Source organism: Xylocopa sonorina, chromosome 12 (genome assembly GCF_050948175.1).
Source record: "Xylocopa sonorina isolate GNS202 chromosome 12, iyXylSono1_principal, whole genome shotgun sequence".
Taxonomy (NCBI): domain Eukaryota; kingdom Metazoa; phylum Arthropoda; class Insecta; order Hymenoptera; family Apidae; genus Xylocopa; species Xylocopa sonorina.
This window is the reverse complement of record NC_135204.1, coordinates 1,080,067-1,105,917: the sequence shown is the minus strand read 5'-3', so window position 1 is coordinate 1,105,917 and position 25,851 is coordinate 1,080,067. Positions and strand designations below refer to the sequence as shown.

The 25,851-nt window shown below is 39.6% G+C and overlaps 1 protein-coding gene across 5 annotated transcripts in view; it reads right to left on the bottom strand.

The window, feature by feature from the left end:
* Window positions 1-23,974, bottom strand: part of Tty (tweety) — a 38,726-nt gene extending 14,752 nt beyond the window's left edge. For 4 of the 5 annotated variants that reach the window (XM_076905514.1, XM_076905517.1, XM_076905516.1 and 1 more), the window contains exons 1-2: window positions 23,858-23,969; window positions 3,500-3,708 (exon numbers count right to left, since the gene is read on the bottom strand). In XM_076905514.1, the coding sequence (XP_076761629.1) occupies window positions 3,500-3,637 (138 nt within the window). In that variant the 5' untranslated portion in view covers window positions 3,638-3,708; window positions 23,858-23,969. Of the gene's footprint in view, window positions 1-3,499; window positions 3,709-23,857 lie in introns of all 5 variants that reach the window. The other variant, XM_076905515.1, reaches the window with a different exon arrangement.
* Window positions 23,975-25,851: the final 1,877 nt, after the last annotated feature.

The window sequence follows — 25,851 nt, the reverse complement described above, 5'->3', positions numbered from 1 at the left end:
CTCTCTCTCTCTCTCTCTCTTAGCCTTTTAATGTATTTGTTGCTGCGATACTAGTTCAATTTAAAAATGTTCTAAGAATATAGGAATACATGCAGGAAAAAGGAATATTACGAAACGCAGAATGCTCGTTACTTAATTCTGTTACACGCCAGATGCAATTTGCTTCGTTTCGATACAAAAGCGTAAACTGGAGGAAATAACGCATAAAGCGGTACGTAAATAGGGACTACGGAGCAACATAAAGAAAATGTTAAACAGAGTGAAAGAAAGGGGGAGGGAAAACGATAATCGAAATATCCACCGGTTAGCCGAAGCAGAAAGAGCGAGACGGAAAAGAGGGGTAAATGGAGAGTGACGGACAAAAGATGAGGCGAAGAAAAACTGAATAAGAGAAGCGACGACATAAGGGAAACCGTTTTCTCTAAAATGATTGAAAGCCCGCGATGCAAGAAACACGTGACGTATGAATGACGCGAAACTGGAACAGGAAATAGGAAGTGTGTGCTGCATGCGGTAATGAAAGCATAAGCCGCGATCAGTATCGATATGAACGTGCTCGGTAACCGGTAAATGCGCACCATTTGCGACTGCTACCCACGTCATTACGCGTTCTCGTTCATTCAAATTTTTTCCAACGATCGTATCTTTTTAACTAACATCGCGAGATTGAAATAGAAGTTGCACGTTCGTATTAAAAGGTACATTTACGCGCGCTGTTAACACACTGCGCATCAAAAACACTGACTCGCATATAATAAATGATGTAATAATGACTCGTATATAATAAATCTTGAAAAAGCTTTAACCACGTGGAATCGAATTTTCGACGAAACCCGTTTACGGTGTTATGGTACGCGTTAACTTTCTCAAAGCGCGTGTTATCTTCTTTTTCGAACTCGTTAGTCCGCACCTGCCGGAAAGATAACCGAAGGAAGACCGTTCGCATCGTAATCGCACGGTTACAGAAGGAGGAGAACAGAATGCGAATCAGTTACGCCGAGCACAACCGTCGCGCCAACCACCTTTTGCCAGGACGTCGCGAAAACGAACGACAATCGAGTAGCTCGAAAACAACCCGATATCCATCTTGATTTATTTGATAATAATAAGTTCCCGTGCGCTCTCGACATTTGCAACGAAAGACATTGTGCGAGGCGATCGTGCTTCTTGTTGAGAGCTACGAGGAGCACGATGCATTTCGAGTGGTGGAATGGGCCATCGATGCCACGGGTAGGGAATATATTATGCTTGCAGCGACGGCAAGAGACTCCTACCGAAACATGAAATATCGCTATTGTTCTGGTAACGTACGCGGCAACCTCAATCAAAATGAAAGTTGCAGGGTAATCGATTCAATTTAGAGTGACAAAAAATTCCTATTCCTTTAATGCGATGTTCCTGACAAAACTAAAGAAAAGAACGAAACTCGGCATAGAAGAACAAACTGATTCATCTGTAGAGATCGAACAAAGTCTTAAACGCTTAACACAACGTAAAGCGGATTCGACGAACGATAACGGTTCGCAATAGCTTCAGTTCCGAGTCTCGAAACATCTCACATAGTAAAAGGACCGAGCGGTAACAGTGTAATTTAGTAATTGTCAACTTCGAAATATCGAGTGGGTTTGCTTCGGGGCGGTATTCGAACCGGCTCGAACTGTCTTGAGCCCATCGCTAGTTAGCGGGTCTGACGTTTCAAGCCCGTTAAAGCCCACACGTTGCCCCAGGTGTATTATACGAAAGCCTTTGTGCATTGTTTGAGCTTTCCCGGCCATTGTGCTTTTCAGTTACACACAGCTTGGATACTCGTCTACTCGTCGCATCCAGCTGCGTTTCTCCTCGCCCTTTTCTTCTTCGTTCTCATCTCAGCCTTTATCTTTTTCTTCTGTCCTGTCTCCTCTTCTTCTTCTCTTCTCTATCCCTCTCGCTTCCATCTTGCTACGAAGAATCGTACAGAAGCTTCCGCTGTCTTTCGGACAGCCGTCTGGACGGGACAAGAAACCGAGAACACTCTGCCGGAAGAGAATACGGTGGGAACTAGGGACTCTGTCTCTCGCTGGTGTCCGGGATTCTTATTCTTCGGGCCAGGTCACCGTGACTTCGCTGCTCTCATTGAACGTTTCGCGGTAAAAAAGAGCGCTCGTGTACTACGCGACCGCGACCCGAAGGTAATCGGTCCAAGACGCTAAAGTCATTTGACCACCTGAAAACCGTATGAAAATGGAATAGTTTCCGCTTAGGTTCAAACATTGGAACGGTGGAACCTAGTAACGAGACACTCCGGCGTCTTCTTCCGTCGCGCGGTACGAAAATGCAAGGTCTGCCTACTGGTGAGCGCACGTGTGCGACGATCAATCAATAAAGTGCAACGAGAGAGAGAAGAGAATTCGAACGTTCGATGGGTCATGAGACTCCAATACCGTGTAATTTCTCCTTGGAACGACTTGCTGTGTTGCGCGGCCTCCATTAATTAAGCGCAGTTCGGGAAAATATTTTTGCGAAAAAAAAAGAAAAAACTGAATCGATGTAATAGGCTTCGTTGGAAACCGATCCACTGGTTTTAAGCGACACAAAAAAATGTTTATCGACATTTTCACGCTTCATATTCAGCGCTCGATCCTCGGGATCAAATGGCTTTTAAAACGCGATTGCTGCCATTAGCACGCTAACCATCGTGCGTTACAATTTACTCCGTTTTTTCTACCGACAAAACTCATACTGCTAATTGTAATTATTGCAAGTTTACAATTACCACGGATGCATATAGGTACGTAACGAGTTTAGCTTAATTAATTCTTTTCGCTTTATTTAAACTTCGTGAAAACTTGAACTGTAACGAATCATTAATAACACGATCAGCGCAATCGACCACGTTTTCATAAAAGTTCGTTACGTGTATTCCCATCAACTTATGCTCGGTTCGAGGAGTACCGCTAAAGAATCCGTGGTTCTTTCGGGATTTGATGGATAGGACCGAGGGATATATTACTGGAAATGAACGGGGATGCTTTGCATAATACATTGGCGAAAACAGAATCGAGCTGGAATCGCTTTTGGATATTGGTGTAACTAGCAAGCAGCTACGGTGGATTGCTATCGTGACCCTGTTAAGCGCGCGGCATACCATTTAATCCGCTGACGCAGCTGAATCTTATCCGCGCTGCGAGGAAGCAATTTGTACATTGCTGATCAGTGAAAAATCACAAAATCGACTTTGTACGGAAAAATCGTGACTTAAAAATTCGTAACTCTTAATTATTATTCAGATTGAGTAGTAATGATCTAGTACAATTTCCATTTTGGTCTTATTACCGTATAACTTTTGGTTCACCCTTTTTCTAGAATCGCTCCTTCCTTTAATTAATATCGTTCAGAAGAGTTAGAAAAAAACTAATTGGTACATGAAACGAAAAAAATGGAATTATGAAAGTTTTTATTACAAACGATACGTTGAAAGCTTCTAAATTCATTGAAATCGAGAAAGGGAAATTGTGCTTACCTCGAGATAGATTTCGGAATGTGGATTGAAGGTGTTGTTGACCGAGCGAAGAGAGACGTTGAGGTGCGGCAGGCTGTGGAAAACCCTGGCGAGCTGTGGTACCGTGTACTGTTCGAGAAGCTGCTGACCGCCCGCCATTTTGGAGAACCCGTGGCTGCCGAAAACCCCGTTGAACAGTCTCTCCTACTCGTCAAGACATGCTACGAAGCCTGTAACATCGCCAAATCAACGGGTTGAAGACTGCTCCCGGCATTTTTGTGACTTCTTCATACGTATCGAAAATAAGAAACGAGGAAATATCATTTTTCCGTCGTTTATTCTCGCAACAGACATTTTTTAAATAATGTAAAATAAATGTTATGCAACGCGTTATCCAACAGGAGTAGGCATGTTGGGACTAACAGAATTCGAACACCGTTTTAAAGTTGAGGCGAAAGGGCATTAAGCGAAGGAAGCTGGTCGAAGAACGAAAATAAAGAAAGAAACCTCCAAGACTCTGTTATATTTAGCGCGAGCCGATTATCCGATTTGGTGTGCAATTAAACTTGCGGTTTCCACACGAAAAAGGGGCGGGGACGGTATCCAATTCCTAGCGGATAACGTTTAATTTCGAATCGAATCGGTTGCTCGTTTGAACGGGCTATCAACGTAGTTTAATCTTTGTTAGACACGTCTATGTCGCCCGATGATGTCCTCTCTCTTTTATCCTCCCTATCTCCGTCGCTGACTAACTCTCGTACGAACCGTCTCGTTTTGCCCCGACCTGATTTAATTACGCTCGAAGCGCCGTTGTGGAAGCAACGGGCACTTAATTAATGAAATCTATGCCAGCTGCTCTGTTCCGTTCTGTCTTGTCAGCGACGATACCCAACGAGAACACGTGATTCTTCTGGAAATATCTCGAGATTCTTTTTCAGCACATTTAATAATAATGACCGGGTGAGTGTTTAAATTGCGCTCAGAAAGCGATCGCGCCGGACCGACATTCGGTTAACTGTACGGATACTACCTTCACCGATCTGACCGCTGACTGTTTCCATTGTTTGCTAATCGATGCATTGTTGCGTTCAAGCGAAATTCTCGGTTAATTGTTCCGCGATCATTGTTTCGAAGGTGTGGATAAACGAACGTTTAACGAGTTTAACTTTGCCGGAAAAAGACTGACCGCTTCGAAATCGAAATACTTTCAGAAAACTTTTCAAAAAGTGGCAGAAAAGAATATCTCGGATAGTCGGAGGAAAAATCGAAATTTAAAAGAATCAGCTTTCATGTTTTAAAAATCTATAAACGAAATTGAAACGAATTGCTAACTATCTGGTGATTAATAGAGTGCTGACACTTAGGTAAAACGAAATAGAATTCATGATTCGAAATGCGTTCCAAAATGGTCCGACGCGTGCACTCGATTTACATAACCGCTACGGGTTCCATTCTTTCGTTCCATCTCTCTTTCAAGAGGGCTATACCCGTGTGTGCACCCTTCATTCTCCTCGAATATCACCGTTCGTCTTTCGAATACAATTTTCATCGTCCAGAACCGTATCTCGTGAAATTTTGCAATTGAGATGAGCGCGTGAAAACAAACGAAATTTCTTTACGGTTCAAAGACCCGCCTGGATGTAGACATGCCGAGAGATGAATTCGGAGTGAAGTTCGAATCGGGAACAGAATATTAACGCATCCAGCGTCGCAGAAAATTTACGGTTTCCGGTCGGATCTTGGATGGAAGTAAAACCCGGCTACGGTGCGATCTTTAGCTGCACGAAGATCGACGAGTGCTCTCTCTCTCTCTCTCTCTCTCCCTCTCTCTCTCTCTCTCTCTCTCTCTCTCTCCTCCTAGTCGTGACAAGGAATACAACAGGATATGACCGTTTAAACCGGAGAAAATAGTTTTCTGCCGGTACACACGAGGATGCTGGCGAGTCATCGAAACGGGAGATTCTAATCTGTTATTAGAAATGAGAATTTTCCGTGAATCGCGGATGAATCCGAATATTCTATTCGATGCGCTGCTCGTGATACGGAACGAACCCCTTTTCTTTATTATTCGCCGTCGCCGATTGTGTCGGGCTCTTCCTTTCGGGCTTTCACTGTTCTTCCCTCTTCTTCGTTTTAGTAATAAATGGAACATCTAAATGTATAATATGTATAATAATATAAATGTATAATAATATTTCCTTTCTAGAAGGGAGCGACAAGGTTCTCTAACAAGCTGTGTAGACTTGTTCTTTAACTTTACCGACCGGAAAATTGGGCAGTCTTTACGTGAAACTAAACCAGTCGTGCCTAACTAACCGATCATACATCTATTCTTTTCATGATATAAAATGATCAATTAATATCCTCTATAATGAAGACCAGTATGAATCTTCTATATTTCCATCGGATGAATTGAAAGTAAAAATTTCTTGATAATTGCGATGTAAAATAATAAACTATTCATTTCGAACGAAAACTCCACTCATTTCCTAACGGATAATTCCAGAATAGAAGACCTTATCAAGTTTCCCGAAAATTGTCCAGTATGGCGGTCAAAGACGAGCTTCGTTTTGCATTCCGAATAAGTTCTTTGTTGTGGTCGCCAGAATTATAAATGTGTCGATCCGCAGAAATTGCGGGGCACTTGAAACAAAACGATGGAAAAAAGAAAACGGCGGTTGGCAGCAAGCAATGAAAAGAAATTCGGTCCATTCTTGAACTTCCTCGGACAGTCGCGAACACCGTGGGAAAAGATCAGCTGCCGCATACCGGCTTTAAACTACAATACACCTGGCCGCTCTCTTGACACGATATCGGCTATAGAAACGTTTCCGCCGGCGTCCTGCTCGTCCGCGTTATTTCAAAACTTTTGGGTTTTATCGTAAATACTACGGGGATACGGGATAAGAGCGGACCGTTCGTGTGAATTTAAATCTGAATATTCTATTCGTCGGTTAGATAGGGGAAATACTACGAGCGAGCATAGTTTAACGCGTAGTTCGTAGGTACGCGGCGTTCTACTGGCACGCTCTCAGAGGGGATCAAGGATAATAGTTGGGTGGGTTTATACCTGATGTATAATGTATTTTGCACGGAAGGATTTGTACAAGATGGGGGTGTCTAGTGTTTATGCAACACGTAAAGCTTTGACTTTTTCTGGCAATTACGCGAATGTGAGAAACGTGTTATTTTATTATTCAGCCGCTGTAAAGTATATTGTATACAATAATAAGAATATATACTCAAAGAAAATATTACAAGAGTTCCTTCTATCCAACAGAGACAAATCAGCCTCGTGTATTATACACAAAAAGCAAAAAGTCGATTCCGTTAAATCTCGTCTAAATTATATGACCAATCTTCCGGCATTTTTTCCGTGACGGGCCAGTTGTACAAAAATCCTACGTTCCAAAACATGAGAAGGAAAGGCTGAAAAATGTACAACACCGCAGAATTGCCGGGTTCGGCATAGGTACAAGCATGCGTACATGGCATATGGAGGGCAAGAGGGTGTTCGAGAGAAGATTAGCAAGTTATCACCGCGATCATAGTCGTTATTGTGACCTGGCTCTTTCGGAAAGGCATCCAGCTGCTCGAGTGGTATTCTTTGGATCCATTTTAGGAAACGTCACGGGAACAAGCAAGATCGACCGTTCTCGAATAGGCATACCGATCGCGTGACAAGAGGAATGATTTTTAAAGTATCTTTGAAAGTAAAAGATAACTATTTCGCAGGAAAGAATTTTGTGGAATAAGAATTTGAAAACTCACGCGGAGTCCGTTGCTCTGTAATATCTTGAGCAGTATTTAGAAGAGAGAAAAAGTGACCTAGATTCGAATCGTCTCGCGTGAACATAATGCATATGGTGATTAGATTCGAAACACATGTATCTTTGATTACAAGTTATCAACTTTACACATTCAAAAATCTGTTTTACCATATCGGCAAAAATATTCAAGATATTTACGGAAGGGAATTGCAACACGAGACGCGTTAAGTACAACAGTTTGACAAATACAGTCGCGCGCGTTTAGAATGGGTAGCTCTCAAGATATTACGCGTGCTTATTGACACAACCAGATTGACCGACGTTTCCCTGTCAACAATCACGAGTTGCACCTCTCGGAATCAATCATGAACACGATCGAGCACCGACTCTGGATTCCCGTCCTAATTTAACGGCAGGAGAAACAAACAGCTGGGAGTCCGCCGATTGGCTCGTAGCTACGGAAATTGTTCGCTCGTATACGCGTTGCATTAGCGTACAGGCACGAAATCGTTTCAGGGATTATCCGATCTCTTCGTTGGGACCGGGACCAGCTCGTTCTACAACGGATTGGATTAGCTTCACCGGATATAACGGTGATTACCATTTTCGACCCGTGTTCCGATCGGCCCACGAAAGAATCCCACGTCACATCCTTGGTGTGTGCACGCGACAGAAACTAGACTACCGTGATACGATACTGCCGGTCATTCCCGAGAATTCGTCTTTTCACCGTACGCGTCTCTACGGCTGCCGTTTCTTGGATAGAATCGGGAGAAACGAGCTAAAGTTTCTCCACGGAAGGAAAGTAACAATTTCGGTTAATTGCTATACGTGATGAGACGGTTCGGTTGTGACGCGAGAAATAATTTATTCATTAAATATGGAAAGAATAATTTGGAAACGGAGGACAATGTTGTTAGCGATGTGATAAGAAAAAGAAAACACGCAACCATTTTGTATGGTTTACATACAATATAAATTGTCTTTAGCTTTGCTTTCAGGCTTTATTACCATGTATTGCTCCAAGCTTCCATACTTCCATACCTGCATTCTTAACTCTGTCCACGAGGAAAACAGCTACTGATCTAATAGCCTGGTATATCTAATTAAAAGATTTATAAAAATGTACAACTTTTGCAAACATATATACGTGCTATAAATTTCGATATAACTAAATACCGTTACTACCCCTAATTTCACTGGAAATTGTAGGGTGGAAGAAATACAGGCAACATGTCAAATATACCTATATCTTAAAACTACCGTGTATCATCGTACCGTGTACCATATTCTTGTAAGTTATGTTATTTTGATGTCACCCTATGAATGCAAAGTAGATGGAACCGTTTGGTACGTACGTATGAACGTTGCTCGAATAGAAATGGAACACGTTTGGTGGATATTGAAGAAAATAACATAGCAGTAGAGAATAGACAATAATATTATTATTGGGACGATTTTTCTGTGACTATCGTTTAGAGAAAATAATCATGAAGCTGCGTGGATAACTGGTTCAGAAAAGCTTTTAATTTCATTGTTAAGAGAGTCCAAAAGGGAAATTTGCAATTGAAAATATTGCTAGACTAAAACATCTTAGAGATATGGTCGGTCAAATTCTCATTAGAGTTCTACTAGCCTCCTTTTGCCAAAACTGAAAATATAACGCTTCAAGCAAAACTTCTCTTTTTATTCCTCTTAAGATTTAAATTTCATTCTTCCCGTTAGATGGAAAAGATGTTAGGAAACAGCTAGAATTTCTTGTTTCCCCGGTAATGTGCACGGGCAACGATTTCACGGCTATCAGAATGATATTATCAGAATATGTTCTTTAGTGCGCTTCGCGTAGTTCCATCATGGTTTTTCTTGGTACACCACTTTGAGTCATATTTCATGGTCCGTATCAACCCACAAGGCGCTATTCGTGACTATTAGGACGAATAATGGCGATATGACAAAAATATTCCCACTTTTCAGATCTCTGAGCATCTATGATAAACATTGAATCCGTGGTATTTGAATTGAAATAAAAATACTACCGTAACCCTACTGAAATTTCATTCGTAGCGTACATCGATGCTTGATGAGAGTACAAGTTTCCAATATCTTGCGGCACAACCTTCATACGCATTACTAAGTTTCACGTAGGAAAACGTACATAGGATTTCTAAGCGATGCTAATCGACTCCGATGTAAATATCATTACTAATCTAAATCTAAAATGTATTACGTATGCAACTGAGAATACTAAAAACAACCCTCCTCAAGGATAAACTGAATAACAAAGGCTAACAAACTTGAAAGAACTTCATTCACAGAATAGTAAGTACAACTGCTTATAAATGCTTACTACTTAGATTTTTAGTAGGACCTACCCCTAGGAATTTTAATTCTTTCGATAGGTTAGTCTTCTGAAATAGCTCAAGCGGAATAAACAGCGAGCTATAGCTGATTCACACGAGATACGTCAATAATTAATCGATCGCGGCCGCGAAATTGTTTAAACGACCCTTGTAAACACAGGGATTATCCTAATTTTGGAATTCACGACATAGCTCAAGATATAAGCATAAATTATTATTTTTTAGGCGTTGATTTTTCGATAAATTACGGATATTAATTATTTTATACGAGGTACTTGCAACGATCGATTTCCATAATACCTATCCTAAAACTCGAATGTTCGTCATTTTTTCAACTGACTTTTCATCTTATGATAATTCTTCCACCACAGTTCGAAGCGCTAAAATAAAAAGAACCAGATAAGCCTGTGCTTTAAGGTAAAATCATAAAAGTTTGGAACCGATCGATTGCACATCGATTTGGTAGAAATATTTTTTAATGAGAAACACATCGAATAAGATCCACCGGTTAGAGAAAGATAAACTATGAAAATTGGCTACAGTGTTTTCGAGAAATGCTCGGTGTAAATTCAGAACAGAGGATACGGACCTAGATCGAGAGAGAACTTTTTTCAGGTCGTGTCATTAAAGTAAAGGGAAACTCTCAAAGACGATGAACGTAACGGAAATATAATTTGACAGTTCAGAAAAGTGTCCAAATCCATTTCAAACCGCCTCCGCAACCTCCCTCTCGCAGAAACCAATTTTTATCACCATTTTGCCCATAAGAACAAATACCAGCTACCAGCGTAAGGGTTTCAGTTCAAATAGAACCACGTTCTATATTGTCTGCTGTTAATCCCGTCTGCTGAGTTTACTTGAGACCATTCTGCGTTACGAACTTTCAAATTCACGTTCGTCGGCTTAAACATCCTGGAATAAGCTTCTGAACCGTTTAATTTTACAACGCGACTGATACTCAATATTTTATATAATATTTCACTTTCGATTTACATTCCTCGAAACCTTCCCTTTATCCGAAACATCGAATCGTGGGTACGTTGTTAAACGTTAAAGAGTCGTTGCAAATGAAGCTCGATGATGGATACGAACCTTTTGGCAAAGTACAACGAGCTGTCGATAGTTATCTTCCTCGAGATTGCAACGAAACTTTTCCACGCTCTGAGACAATGAGAAAACTTTCGCCAATCAACTCTCCGACTTCTTTTTTTTCTTGATTTTTTCTCGCGACGCAACTCAAGCGTGGCGGATATTCGGAATTTCTGTGGAAAGTTTCGCTCGCCAATACGTTGTATTTTTCATACATTTCGAGCGATGTGAACTGCATCGTTGAGTATGAATTTGAATCTGAACAAAGTATTTACACTATTGCCTCGGTTAATTGATTAAACCAAGAGTTACCTCTAATGACCACAATTGCAAACCATCAGCAATCAAATTAGACATTAAATCGTGAATCATCGTCGCGGTATACTAGATTACTCATTGTCCGACAGACTGATCGCATTTAAAGTTTCGAGACTGTTCTCCAGCTATCGAATGTTCATTAAAGATTTATTCAAGATATCTCTTGAATTACACGCATTAGCCAATGACGTACATCGAAATGGTTGACTCGCGAAGAGCGAGATGCGTTAAATAACACCTAATGGTGTTAGGTCAGGCCAGGTCAGATCAGGTTAGTCACGCCCGCGTATAACTCATATTTATTACTGCGTAATCTGGTTGGGCATTTTGAATTATAATAAATATAACCTATAATGTAATACTAATTCCATCTCGAGTAAGTGAATTTTTCATTTTTTAAAAAACGAATCTAAAAGACTTTAATTCTCCGAGACACTGAATCCCTCGCACAAGAGAAACGTACGTACCACCCCTACTGTCCCTGTAAAATTAATTCTACCGACACTTGACTTGAACCTAGTAGGCGCGCAGTATAACTTTGAATCTAGTTCATTGCGAACGGCTTTAGCAATGCCACGCCAACTTATCGCCTGTGATTATACTTTTCAACGAAATGATGTAGTTACATAGCCTCTGTCGTAACCACGAGCCAAAAGTTCACGGACAAACCGAATTATCACCGAACGAAGCTAAACAATGATGAAGACGTATGGGGTCGAAGCTTTAGCGCAAGTGGAACGTGTGTGTGGTTTTAATATAGCATAACAACTATGTTTCTTCTCGTAAAAACTATTACAAAATATTTGAACAATGAAAGTGTAAAAGAAAATTTCTTTTTTAAATTCATTTTATAATATTAATACAAATAAATGATCAGAATAATGCTTGTTATTCTTTTTGTGGAAAAATGGAGTCGAAATTCTGGTAGAAAGAGAAACGTGATTCATAACGATGATTCAGGAACACAGAGTTACACCAGATACGTAGATAATATATAACGATATTACGAAATTTGTTACGCAAACGTTGTTCTCGTAAAGGACTTTACTTTGACAATTGTGGAATACTTGTATCATTTCTTTATCGGGGACATTATCGATCAGTTAATTTAATAACAAATTACGTATTTTACGATCTTTGGAAAATATATTTGTTTCTCACGTAAGATGAAGAGAAGGAGATTTCGCACACCAAGTTGAAAATTTCCGATTATCGCCATCGTTTTACGAGGCAACGAGGGCTTTTCCCAGCTTTTCAACATCCTTCGCGCACAGAAGAAACTCGTACATATACACATACCTACTAGAGACGGTTTTTACGAGAGAGCGCATACTTTACGGTGCCATGTGAAATTATTGCAATTCTCTCATCTTTACCCATTTTTTGTCTCGTTTTATCATTCCTAGCGAAATCTTTTTTTCATTCCCGATGAAATTGCATCGAGACATTGCGTCTCCCAAGAAATCTGTCTTCCCTCTTCTTCTTTCCCTTTCCTCTTTACGATCGGCCACGCATATCTACGACGGACAGACTCGCGAGCATTTCAATGTTCCCAGTTGCCACGACACGATGAATTTTTATCATCCGCGATTTACGTACGTTTACATCGTTGGTGTTTCATTGCAAAACCAGGGGAAACTAGTGCTACAAGCACTCTTTTCCTTTCTTTGTTGGAGGGCTTTTAAAATACGCTGCTAGAAAGAAGTCTGGAAGCAGTCACCGTGAAAGCGACGGGAGTAAAATCTGCGTCCGATGTGTTTCGAGAGGTAAAACATTTTTTACGGGGCAAGTTTGTCGGTTTTGAGCTAGCTGCTGGCTTGAAACGTTGAAAATTGCTGCCACAGTGAGCCGGCTATTCAGAAACGGACATAATGGCAACGGCTGCGCGTTTAGGAGAAAGCGGATTACGGTAAAGGGGTGTGGTAACCATTTCCGTGCTTACATGGTTCTCGAACCATGTTCCAATTTCAATTACAGAAAAAATATCGATCGTGCTATTCGCGCAGTGAGTTCGGCGTCGATAACCACGTGGTTCGGATAACATTAACGACATCTCGACAGACGCATAGACTGTGCGAAGTAACTCGAAACGAGCGCAGCGTTTAAAACGCGATAGCAAGATTTACGTTCAATAAGATGATATGAGGATAGCATTAGAGGATAGCAAGGAAGAATTTTTCTGCACGCGTGGTACTTTGCTCTGTTTTATATATTTGTCCCTTTTTTCATTTACTTGAAACTTAAATAGTAACGAAAATTAAAAATAATAATGGCATAACGAAATATAATACTTTAGATACAATTTATACTGACCATAGGCAATAGCTATAAGAAACAAGGAATTCCAAAACCTGTTTGTAAATACCGTGACAAATACACAAGATCCCTTTAAATAGGTCAAACTTCATTAACTTCTCCTCGTTCGTGGCCCCAATTCGCATTCCCTTACTACACGCGACGTCGAATCGAAACGATGCGTGAAATCGTCGACGTTAGAAGTTGTCTTCGTGCATTTTCATCTCAGTGCAAGCTTTTTGCAAGCAGAAAATCTCAAAACGCGAAAAATGTTAAATGGCAGAATTATAGAAATTATAGAAATCGAGTTGTTAATTTAATTTTTAAACTGCATTGTACATTTTTATTCGTTCGTTAATATAATTCGTCGAAGAGTTTCCGCCTCCCTCGACGACGATTCTGCAATACTTTTATTCAAGGTATAATTTTTACGTTTCAATCTTGATTTAGAAGTTAATTCATTCTCGTAACAAATATCGGTGACATTTTAGGAACGAACATACTGGAACGAAGAGAGTTTCGTTTTCTAGCATCGCAACGATAGAGTTAACCTGACCCGAATGCACCGGCGACTATCCCGGAAAATCCTCGTGCTCGACTTAACTAGGGCACAACAACCGATTCAATTCCTCTCTCACCGGGGCAGTACGTTATCCGATACAATGTCAGCGATACGTCGAAGATGAAGCGGTGGAGTGTTACGCGACGAGAGAAAGAAAATGAGGGCGAGGGATGTAGGAGAATGACCGAGAAAGAATGAGTGAAAGCGAGAAAAAGATAGGAATCAACAACTTCCGCCGATCGATTTCTGCGTTCTCGCAGTTAACTTCAGCGAGCTCCTTTATGCCACGCCTGCCCGTCCGATACACATTTCGCCTCGTTATCGGCACTTGAACGGGATCGATCGAAACTCTATCCGTCGTTCTTGCCATTGATATCCGATCCTCTCTCTGGCTCGGCCAATCGATACCGAAAATTAATATTCCGCCGGATAATATTATACACTACCGTCATTGCCGTGATTTGTGTTTTAGAGTTTTTGAGTTAATTGCTCGGTCAAGAAGTTTGATGGTTCTCTCTCTCTCTCTCTCTCTCTCTCTCTCTCTCTCTCTCTCTCTCTCTCCCCCTTTTCCAGGGAACGATTGTTCCAATTAGCACACTATTCGCGAATGGAGCAACGCCGAGAAATGTTCAACGGCTAAATAACGCGTATGAGGGCTTCGTATCGGATACACGGGGGTTGAAGTTTCGCCAAATCGATTCTTGTTTCGACCGGTCACGTGTCAGGCGAAGGACAAGAGCAATTGTTCAAAATTGAGATAACGATAGCGGGATGCTATCTTATGTATTATAATATCATATGTAGTTACTTTCAGTTTAATAATCTTAATTTTGTGTAAATAGAAAACGAGGGCTCAATTATTTTATGCAATAATTACACATTGTACTGTTCTAGAATATACCGATCGAGACATTTGATCGTTAAATTAACAAAAGATATCAAAGTCTGAGTTATCCGTAATAATCCTCTCAAGCTTCACTAATCATTCAACGTCATCAAAAGTGCATAAGTGCGGGAGCATTAATCTTTGCTACTTCTTCGGAAAGCCGGAACCGGTAAAACGAGAAGAATTATGAACGAAAGGGGGTCAAGAAATGGGACGCGAACACTGTTCGCAAATCTTCTAAGGCGTTTCCCTATTCTAGGGAAGAAGTATCATTCAATGCTTCGTATTATCCTGGACGCGGGCCCTTGCTTCGGAGACGTAGTAATGTCGTTCGAGGAATGGTTACGGAATGCAAATACCGAATCGAGTTCCTCAATGGGAATGCGAGCCGGTACCCGAGGCTAGCTATATCGTGGAAAATTGCGAGCTCTCGAAACAATAGATCGATTTGATTCGAATTGATCCTGATTCCGCCTGATGAAATTATTTCATATGACACGATGCGGAGATGTAGAGAATATTTTCGCGTATACGAATACATTTGATGTCTCGCTATGTAATATTCTAAATAGATATAAGTTCGGTAAAGATATTGGAAAATTATAGAGGACATTCCGTTCTCGTTACGGTTTTCTTGCCGTTAATTCCAAAAGATTGTCGCTAGCAAAGTCGAACGAGCTCCTCGGTTCCACTTCACGCGCCAACCAGCGACATCCATTGATCTTCCGGAAACAGCAATTATAGTTAGCTAAGAACTATAAGTCTCGTTAAAAGAAAATATGTGAAAAACTATGCGTACACGAGCACCATGCCAAAAGAGAAATTCGAGCAAGGTGTAGTTGAGTCCACAGAACGGATACCGCTCGCCCAGCTTGCATATTTCAAAGTCGCGCCAAAAGGCTGTATAAATCTAACTCGAACGATTCGAGCTGCGGTGAATAAAAACTAGCTCGAGAAATAGTCCTTCATATCCAACGAGTTCAAAATAAATATCGTCGCGAGCACATTAGCCGGAAGTTTAGCCGTTTAAACCCACGAGGCGGACTTTAAGGGTGAGAAATGACATCTACCATGAGATCCGACGAAAAATCTTGGTCCGAAGATAGTTCGGGCTTTGGTAGGTAGCGAGGGGAGACGGATTCTTCGACCAGATGCCATCAAGCGTGTGCTATCTCTTGATAGAAAACGGAACAATTTACAGTGTTCCGTGACGGTTACGTGGCATGCGTTCGCGTAAACAGAATCATCGGTCAGGTGTCTAGGAAATTTTTCCCTGGTCAACCTTTCGCGTTTCCACGCGGTCACCTTGCTTCCTACTGTTCTTCTCGCTGAATATCTATTCAAGTTGACCACTTTTGATATCGAGAACCAAATCTTGTAGAAAATATATGTTTTAACATTTTCCGATGGTGCCATGCACACGCCAACTAACGCGTGAAGTAAACGATATGGTTTAACGTATGTTTGTACATTTAAAAAGGTTACTGGAACAGCGTATAACGTGAAAAGAAGATCAACTGGAACAAAGCAAACGGAAAAACAACGTTAACGCAAGACGGCTTACATTTTTCTTTGCATTTCTTTGTACTTGGTTCTCTTTCATCTCGCTACGTTCTTTATCCCTCTATCCTCGAGGACTTTCTATCCGTATATATAACTTTTCTCAATCATTTTTAAACAGGAATTCTTCAACTGAAACGTTCTCCATAATCGAATATCGATCGAAAGGTGTTTCGCACATCCGACGAACACCTATTCCTACCACCCTTCGGAGATCCTTCTCGTCGCTTCGTTCGTTTTTCGTACAACGGAACAAGAAAGGTGGGAAGAAGAAAGGGGAACCTGAATTTATCCACGGAAGAGGTCTCAGCGAGGGCCGCGAGAATGCAAACAGACTCGCGTTCGTTTATTCGTGAAAAGAAATCCAACTTTAGCTTTAACTTTAATATTGCTCGTGTTTTATCGTAATCGTAATTACTTCCCTCCGTGTCTATTATTCGCTTCTATGCTGGACGTTTGTTGCTGAATGCACGCAAGGCTGCGCGCTCGTGCGTTTCGATGACGGATCAACGCTGCTTGCGCTACTTTCCAGGCCCGTGTTTAATTACAAAAGTTTCCCTTTGGCCGCTCTTCTCGCACTAGTCCGTTCGCCGATCTCGTACATCTTTTCAAATGTACCTACCGATGCCTGATTATCCTATTTCTTCTTACAGAAAACGTTATTATTATGTATTCCTAATAATTAGAGATTATTTGTCATTCTACAGTGGCTGCAAAAGCTCAGAGATTTCTGTTTCTAAAATTCGATGTCTCTTTTTTAAAATGAGAACGTGGTGTTACAACGTTATTGCTCGGTTTGGAGTAAGCAACGAATTAATGGCGGAGGACAAAGTTATTTTTATGATTGACAAATTTTACAGCTATTTCCAAACCCATGTGTTACAAACTTTTAATAATAGAGATTTATATTAGAAACGCGTGTTACAAAAAATCATAACTAATATTTTTGATTTATGATCCTTCTGAAAAAATTTATAGCGAGTCTCAAATTCTTTCTGTTCGAGACGTATTAAAGTTAAGCAAACAAATGAACCAATCAAGTAAAATTAACGTCTCCTGATGTTAATAAGAGGCGTCGTTTAATTTCCATCGACTGAAATAATTAGAAAAACGTGTTGAAGTCGACGAATGGTTGCTTCTCGGGGGTAATTTTTCTTTTCACCAAGTCACGAAGAAGATAAAGAGCGACACTGCACCCGAGGCAATTCTGCATAGTTTGCTCTGCAATTCTGTCCCTAAAAAGTTTCTCTACCCTGAACTGCTTTCCGCTCGTCTCGCGGAGCATCTTCGCAGAACGAACGAAGCCTGAAGCGTTTGCACGGAAAATTCAACCTCCGTGAAAAGGAACGTCGCCGTGGAATAGCAAGAAAACGAACGTGTCGCACAACCCAGCGATATTTCGCAATGTTAATTCAATGATAATTTGCGGCAGAAGCTGGCTGAAAGCTGGTTCCTTCTGGTTTTCAGTTAATCCTTCGAGACCGGCATGCTCATTTTTACGCTACAGGGCTGGCTTTGTTTCCAACGCTGCTGTTGAAACAGACAGATCGGAAGAAAAATGGCAGAGTCGCTTTAAAGATTACTATGGTCGTGTTTTTAATTAAAACTTCATCGCAAGCTACTTTCGATATAGGCGCCTAGAGTTGCATCGACTTGCTAAAGCAGCGAACCTGCACAGTCATTTTGGTATCGACTAAAATACATACATATAAGTATACGGTAACGCTGAAGCGTTCCTCCACGAACGATCCGAAGCTGGTCGAGTCGATTAGATCAAACTAGTTTATCGGATGATAAAACGGTCGAGCTCTTGAAAGCTTCAATTTGTTCTAAGACTTGGACGGCGTTGTAGATCAGTTTATCGTGTGCACAATTGGACCGTTCAATCGTTGAGGAATGACTAGTGAAGGGATCGTGCTTAATGTACTCACGATTCCTTATGTAAATCCTTACACGAAAGTACCAAACTACGACCAAATTCACTTCGTTGAATTCGATTGGCAATGGGAAATAATATCTACTTACTGCAATATTGTAGATTCAACGCATATTTGTCGAATAATCGAACCTCGTTTAAATACTTGAAACCTCGAACTTTAAGCTTATTCCGATCTTTATCCGATCGGGATTAGTTGGGATACCTGATCCTAAATTCGAAAATATTTACGTAATTTCGTACTGAGACGGTTATTGCCCGACGGTTGCTCGATAAGCAGAAGAGAAAGCTCTGAAAGAAGTTAGCGGATAAGCCGGTTTCCTAACCAGTCTGCTTACCTCTCCGAACGAACGTGATTTTTAATTTCAAGCAAACTCCGTTTCCGTTCCACGGAGCTTGATGTTTCAGATTCGTTTGTGTTACTCGTCGCCGATTCTTTCCTGTTAATCGAGTCTGAAACCCTTTTAACGCTCCTCAATCGTGTAATAACGTCTACCTTAAATCATGCCGAGGGAAATTCGATACAGTTTCGATATATATAGCCAACTCATCGGTCTGGGTACATCTACTTTCCATTTGTCCAAGTTAATTAGAAATAATAAAACAGAATAAATTATGAAACGCAAAACATAACGCTATTTCACTTTACTATTATTACAAATAATTCGTTAAATTGAAAACCCATCTAGATACAAGTTATATTACGCGTTTCAACCATAATATTCCACAAATGAATTTAGACAAGATCTAACCAATATAATATATCTTCTATACAGTGATCAATTGATCGAATGTGGGCATTCAAAATCTACAAGGACAGTAGATACAGTGATAAATGTATTTTATATTCGACCGTAGTGGTTTAACAAGACTTATTAACGAGTTATCTCAGTGATTCAGAGTCTGTCCTTTACCAAGAATTATTCGAACGTTTCGCAAGTATTGCCAGGGCTCGGGTGCAGTGCTTTAATGAAGCATGTAATGAATCATTCAAGGTGGATTTGACATCTCATCTCAACGAATAAGAGCCGTAACTCTTTAATTGTTTCACTTGGATAACGAGAGCTTCCCTAATCACCACCCATGAGTATACTATCAATCCTCGAGTATAGTTTAAATACTCGATTAATCGAACGCGAAATAACCCAAAACTCCTGGAAACATTAAACATAGAAAAATCCTGATTAAATGATATACATTTATGGCATCGAAAACAAAAATTGTTTTCCGGCGATCTACTTTTTCATAAAAATATCGTTTCAAATAAAATAAGAGCATATGCGTGACGCGTTTACAGCAGAGCGGAACGAGTATGTTCAGATGGAATCTCAGATTTCCCAGCAGCGTTTTCAAGGATGAAGAAGCAAGGAAGTCGACAGGCGAACAACGGGCATCGGGAAGACTTCCCACTCGGTCAAAGCTCGCATCCGATTGCTTTTGTCCGGAAACTTGTCAGCTTTTTCTCCATTCCCCGTGGTAGTTTGAATGAATCGAGCACTTCACCTCGCATACCGATTGTTTGTTTAAGCCTGAGACGCGCTATAGATCTGCCGACCACCGGCGAGCGCCACTGTATCGACCTACGTATATATATAGCGATGCATCATTGCATTCCAATGAGAAAACGCTTCCGTTCGATGCAGCATCAAAATACGCACGAGAACGTGGTTGCGTGCTACGCGAAAATCTGCTCCTTTTTTCGATTGTTTACGTTAAATTCATCCCTTTTTATTTTTTGCGTTTTTTTCGTTATTTCTCGATGAATGCAATGCTTTACTGATAAGGTTCAGACTTGGTAATGGTCATTTTCTAAATTACCTGTGTCTACTGTTACGTAATGCATACATAATAACATTTAAATTCTAGAGGTCTCAGAATGAGTGGTATATGCTGAGAAAATTGTTCCTTGCATTACATATCTTTTTATATATAAAAACTTCCCATTTCCAAACTTCCCCCCAGCACAATAATGTTCCTGGTATTTTTATTCTTTATTGGTACACGCAACCTCTTTTTATATCCAGCCCTCGACAATTATGACTGGCACGTGTAATCGCATCCGGTGACTGAACGACGATTAACGGAGAAAAAACTTTCGTTGGATCAGTAGTGAGCAAAGTAAGTGCGAAGAGGAATCAAAGTAAATACGAATGTATTTTTAAGAAAATAAGGAACACGGGTGGTATATACGTAACACATTAGAGTTAAAACACTCACGTTAACAAAAGACAAGGTTAGCTAAATTTATTAATTATGAATTATTCTTCTGCATCGAATACTTTCGAAAAATAAATTTTCCAACAAGCTATAGATGACGTTTATAGCTGTTATGTACAAAATTATTTGATTTAACTATTGTCGTGTGCGATGAACTTTACATGTATGAAAATTATACATTTTTTACGATAGAATACCGTTACTGATCTCTGTGACATAAATAATAGATCGAATATATCTAATAATTCAGACATATTTACTGTCTACAAACACATTACGATGGTTTTGCTTGTCGCTAAGTACATTAGAAGCGAAGGATGAACTAAGTGGAGTCGTGACTACTGATTGGCTCAATTATTTCCAACGAGTTAGTTCAATTGGACGACTGTTTTCTTATACGTATCGTTCGTTGTACTTTCTCTCGACTACTTCGAAATATTGAATCTATTCGATGACGAATGAATGATTGGTCGACTATGTTAACCATTCATTCGCTAATGATACTGATACTGTGCAGACTAGCAAGTTCTTAACTATAAGTTCCTAAATAAATTTAATAATTCCTAGAGAGTTATTTATTTATAACTTTTCTAAAGCTTAACGGTATTCCTCTTTATGGGTGTAAACATAATATTTACTGATATAAAATTAATTACCACTGAAACTGCATAAATAAGTTAAAAAATGGCAGATAATTACCTCGTGCCGTTAAACGATGGAAATCGGTCGGTCATGAGCGCATTTAACGAGCTAACCGCAACTCGAACAAGATAACAAAAACTATTTCGTTCGTTATTTACCTGGTTAAATATCTCTGCCCGCGATCACTCGCACGTATCTTTAACGCCGCTGTATTGTTCGTGGTGCACACAACACGGAGAGTCAGTTTTCGTCGAAAATAGAAATATTTCGCCAAGCTCGGTCGATAAATCTGAATTTGTCCCACACATCTCGAAACTAACCTTCACCGCCTACCGTTCAACAGAATAATACCTCGTAAAGTTTTCAGTCAACTACTTTTATTGGAATTAATATCACTTTCAATAGGTCACTATTGACTTGATACATCTCTCGATAACTTTTGTATATATTTATTTCTCGTGACTATACGCGTGGGTTTCCGAGCACATGCGAATAATGTCGATTTTATATCACTGGTAAAAGCAAAGAACGAGAAATCACCAACGGTTTTGAACCCTCGATACATTACTACTGTAATATATACATTTTGTACATCGGTCTTTTTTTACCGTTTATCAATCTATCTCGTCGAGTGTACACACGGATAAAGGCAATCTCACGCAAAACTTACGGTCATTGAAACACCTTGTGTTTCGTTCTTCGTTTCGATGTATCGATCGTTTCACACGAACAGTCAACGTGTTTTAAACGCATAATTTATATGTTGCAAATCTATTGATATTCGATCTTTATTGTCGTGACGGTAACGAGGAAATAATGCGCGACCAGTGCGAAACAATAGAAAGAAACAAAGAAGAACATACAACGAGAATGCTTACCTATTTAAATAAGGTGAAAATGTAGAACCAAAGTCATGGGTGTGAGTCAGTCATAGGATGACGGACGATTCGCAGATGGTTCACGCGACAGCTTATTTAAGAATTGTAAATAAATAATATGTTACACAGTGTTAATTTGCTTTGTGGAATTTATTATCTAAAGAATAGTTTGTAAGAAATATCGGGTAACAGGATGCACGAGCGGTCAACGAGGCCATGTGCATTTCTCTGCGGCTAAGCCCCTCTCCGAGGAGCTTTGCCTAAATATTCGAATGGGCCATGGCGTTCGGGATGTCCTCGAGGCTAGTACGAATGGCCGATTCTTCTACGAACCTCCGGGTTGGGTAGTAATAAACACGCTTAAAAGATATCGAGATATCTAAATATTTCTAGTTTCCACACTTTCTTCTAAGTTATTAACCTGAAACTTTCATTACCTATGACGCGCAAATTAAACAAATTAACATTTAAATGTACGTGTACTACCTATTCAACATCGATAAATAGGTTAGAATATTACAATTAGGCGTTACGTAAAAGTTCGGCTTGGCGACGAGCTACCTAATCTCCGTAGGATCGTGCGCGAGCTGCGGTTCTTCGGTTCCCACAATCAGTCGAGCGTATTATGATTATCCTATTGTCGGTCACTGAATTGTATACCAACTTCCAGAAGTATATACGAGAAAATGTCGGATTCGTTCGATATATGAATAGTCGTTCGGCTAGTCGTACTATACGTACAACAGTGCGCGTACGTGCATTTAATTTTCGATTTGGTGGTAAAAAAGAAGCATATTCCCATTAGAAATCCAACCGAGAATATAGGAAAGGTAGCAAGTACAGGTAGATATTATGTCGCTATAAGAAGAATTTTCTTCGCATCATTGCGCGTTGTCACGCTACGCATATCGCCATCGAATATATTTTGTTTTTATCAAGATTAAGAGGTGTGTCATGCGAGCGTAATTATAGTTCTTCTTCTAGTGGATTGACACTCAAACGAACAGTTGATAGTTTTGGATAAGAGAGTTTTCAATATTTCGCATGGGTAAATTTACCTGTTGTTACCTACCTTTATCGGAATTTCAAAATACTAACTGACTTCTAAAACTGACATCGATAGAATATATCTCTTTAATGTATTTATTTTAGTTTAAAGGCAAGCCTCAAGTGAAAAGTTCCCCTTTATAAATAAATCCTTGCTGCACTTAGTTGTCATTCTCACGCGCCTTTCTTTTTACAGCATTGACTACCGGCGCGCTCGCACCACGAGAGAGGGTGCGTTTCACGAGGTACCCGCATAGCACGACGTATACTACTCGATTTCTTTGAATTTTTCCGTAGCTACACCGAAAATCCACCCTCGCTCATGCTCTATAAGAGGGCATGCACGCAAGTACGTAACACAACCACGATACGAGAGACAAGCGTGAAAAGAGGCATACACACTCGCTTGCGATCCCGTACGAAACCGTAACCTTACACGAACGTCGCGCCAAGTGTGTACTGTACGTATCGATCCCGAGAGTACACACGAAGACGACTTTGAGCGCCACCACGTTCTCTCCGTCTCTTTTATCTTGTGGGAGAGGCGCTGTCTCTTGTTATTGCATTCGTTAGAATGCCGACGGTTACTTACACCCGGTACGTATTTCGAGCGCGAGCAAAGAAATCATTGAAACTCGATCGCGCACCACATTCTCCGTCTCCACGTAACTCCTTAACCGTTAACAACTAGAACAAGGACAGTTTTTGTACAACGATTCGCCAGATCGCGATACATCGATCATGATTATTCGATACATTTAAAGGACACGCCCAATTGTTATGCATTTAATTACGTATTAAATGATAAAATTTGCTTACCTTAATTTTCAGTGAATAATCTGAACACTAACACACAACGATACGTCACACACTCCACACCCGACGAAGGTTCGAGCTCGACTGAAACCCTTTGCGGAGTGGGGTGACGACACAGCCAATCCCAGCGTACTAGTACGCAATTTCATCTTTCCCGTAAGACTGATGTGTATGGCTCGCTCGGATGAATTGTTCCACTCGGAGTAAATATTGGCAAAGGAAGGCTCCTGCAGCTCAGCGTATTCCTCGTTTAAACTCCTTTGAATGTTGTTCCTTATCGCTAACCATCCGGTCAACCTTCTAATTGTGTTGGTTAAAGGAAATTTTTTAGTATCAATGTAACATATCTAGGAATCACTTGAATGTCGTTCTACGGCGCAAAGAATGTATCAAGGATTTTTAATATATGGAATAACTAAACATCCGTTAACTAAATATTGCATTCTACACGCTTCAAACGTATGCAAATCAAATATTCCGAAACTTTACAATATCGATCGGTGAAGTAAATTGATGATTTGTAATTAAATTTGTATCATTTCATTATGAAGTCAAATTCGGTCCTGTCGTTATCGGTTACGTCTTTCTCTTTTATTATTTAACATTTTTATAAGATTTGCAAAATATAATGCCTACGCATATAATCCACTAATTAGATAGGTAGCTGTGTTCAATTTGAAAGAATAATTCCGTTTAAGTGATTGTTCCAAAATGCTTTTGAACAAGATTAAGTTTTATTGCTTAATACGTAATAAAGTATATTAGACCGAACAACATAAGTGGGCTGTTTCAAGTTTAAGCAACTATATATATTTCAATTAAATTTAATAGTTACTAAATTTACAAATGATTTATATATTCAAGAACCTGGAGCACCATAGAAGAAACGTAGAAGTTCATGTAATGAAATTCTGAATTAATTTTTTTGTGAAATATAGTTCTTATACGCTCGATATTACCAACTCTTTTTTAAGATACATAATTCATTATCGACTGCCAATAATTATTACTTATCGACAGAGTTGTTGCACACATTAAAAAGCAGGATCTTGTTAATAATACATCGAATGTCTGTTTTATACACAAACAGTAAAAGTAATGTCAAACAATTTAAATAAAAAATTGAAAAGTCTGATTGAAAACTTGAAAGACTTTCACTCGGTTACTGAAGTACCGTTTAATTATAAATTGTAAAAGAATTTAGTCCTCATGTTTACAAAAGCGAGAAATTAACGTGTTCCGTGACGAATACGAATATTGTAACAAGGGGGAGAAATCTCATTCTTGAACCCTCCACTCTAAATTGTATAGAGGGTATAACAAAATTTGTGCCTTTTTTACACGACCGACATTTCAATCGACGGTATTTATTATGAAAAATAAGTAATATTTACAACAAGAAGTTCGTACTTCAACGAGACAAAGATTTTATTTTTAATAAATAATAAAAGAAATCGAGGAGTTCGTTAAACATTAATTCATGTTTTAGAATCGATTTTTAATGTAAACAATAGTCAAATACAGAATCGTTATTTTTAAGTTACTATATTCCAAATATTTTACGTATGAATATTATTTTTTATTGACAAATCTCCGTATATTACGATTTATTCTATAGCTAAATTATTTATAAACTTTTTACATTAGATTTTAATAATAATATTATACAACGTTTCATTTCGAATTGAAATTTACCTCATCTACACAATCTACGATCTATGGTTTATAAAGAGGTGTCGTTAAAATAAATCGAGTGTGAACGTGTTGTTTTTACAAGTTATCGTGTTTCGCAGGCTATAATAAAATATATCAGACTAGTGAATAATTGGTCGATATTTCTTCCGTACGGATACTTTCTCAAAATTTCGCAAGAGAATTTCACCCGAGCGTGCTCTTTAAAAAGTCGTAAGAAACGCAAGTAATTCCTACTATTAAACGCGAGAAGCTTCATTCAGACAGTTACTTCAAAAACGAGAAGTACACAGAATCATAGATTA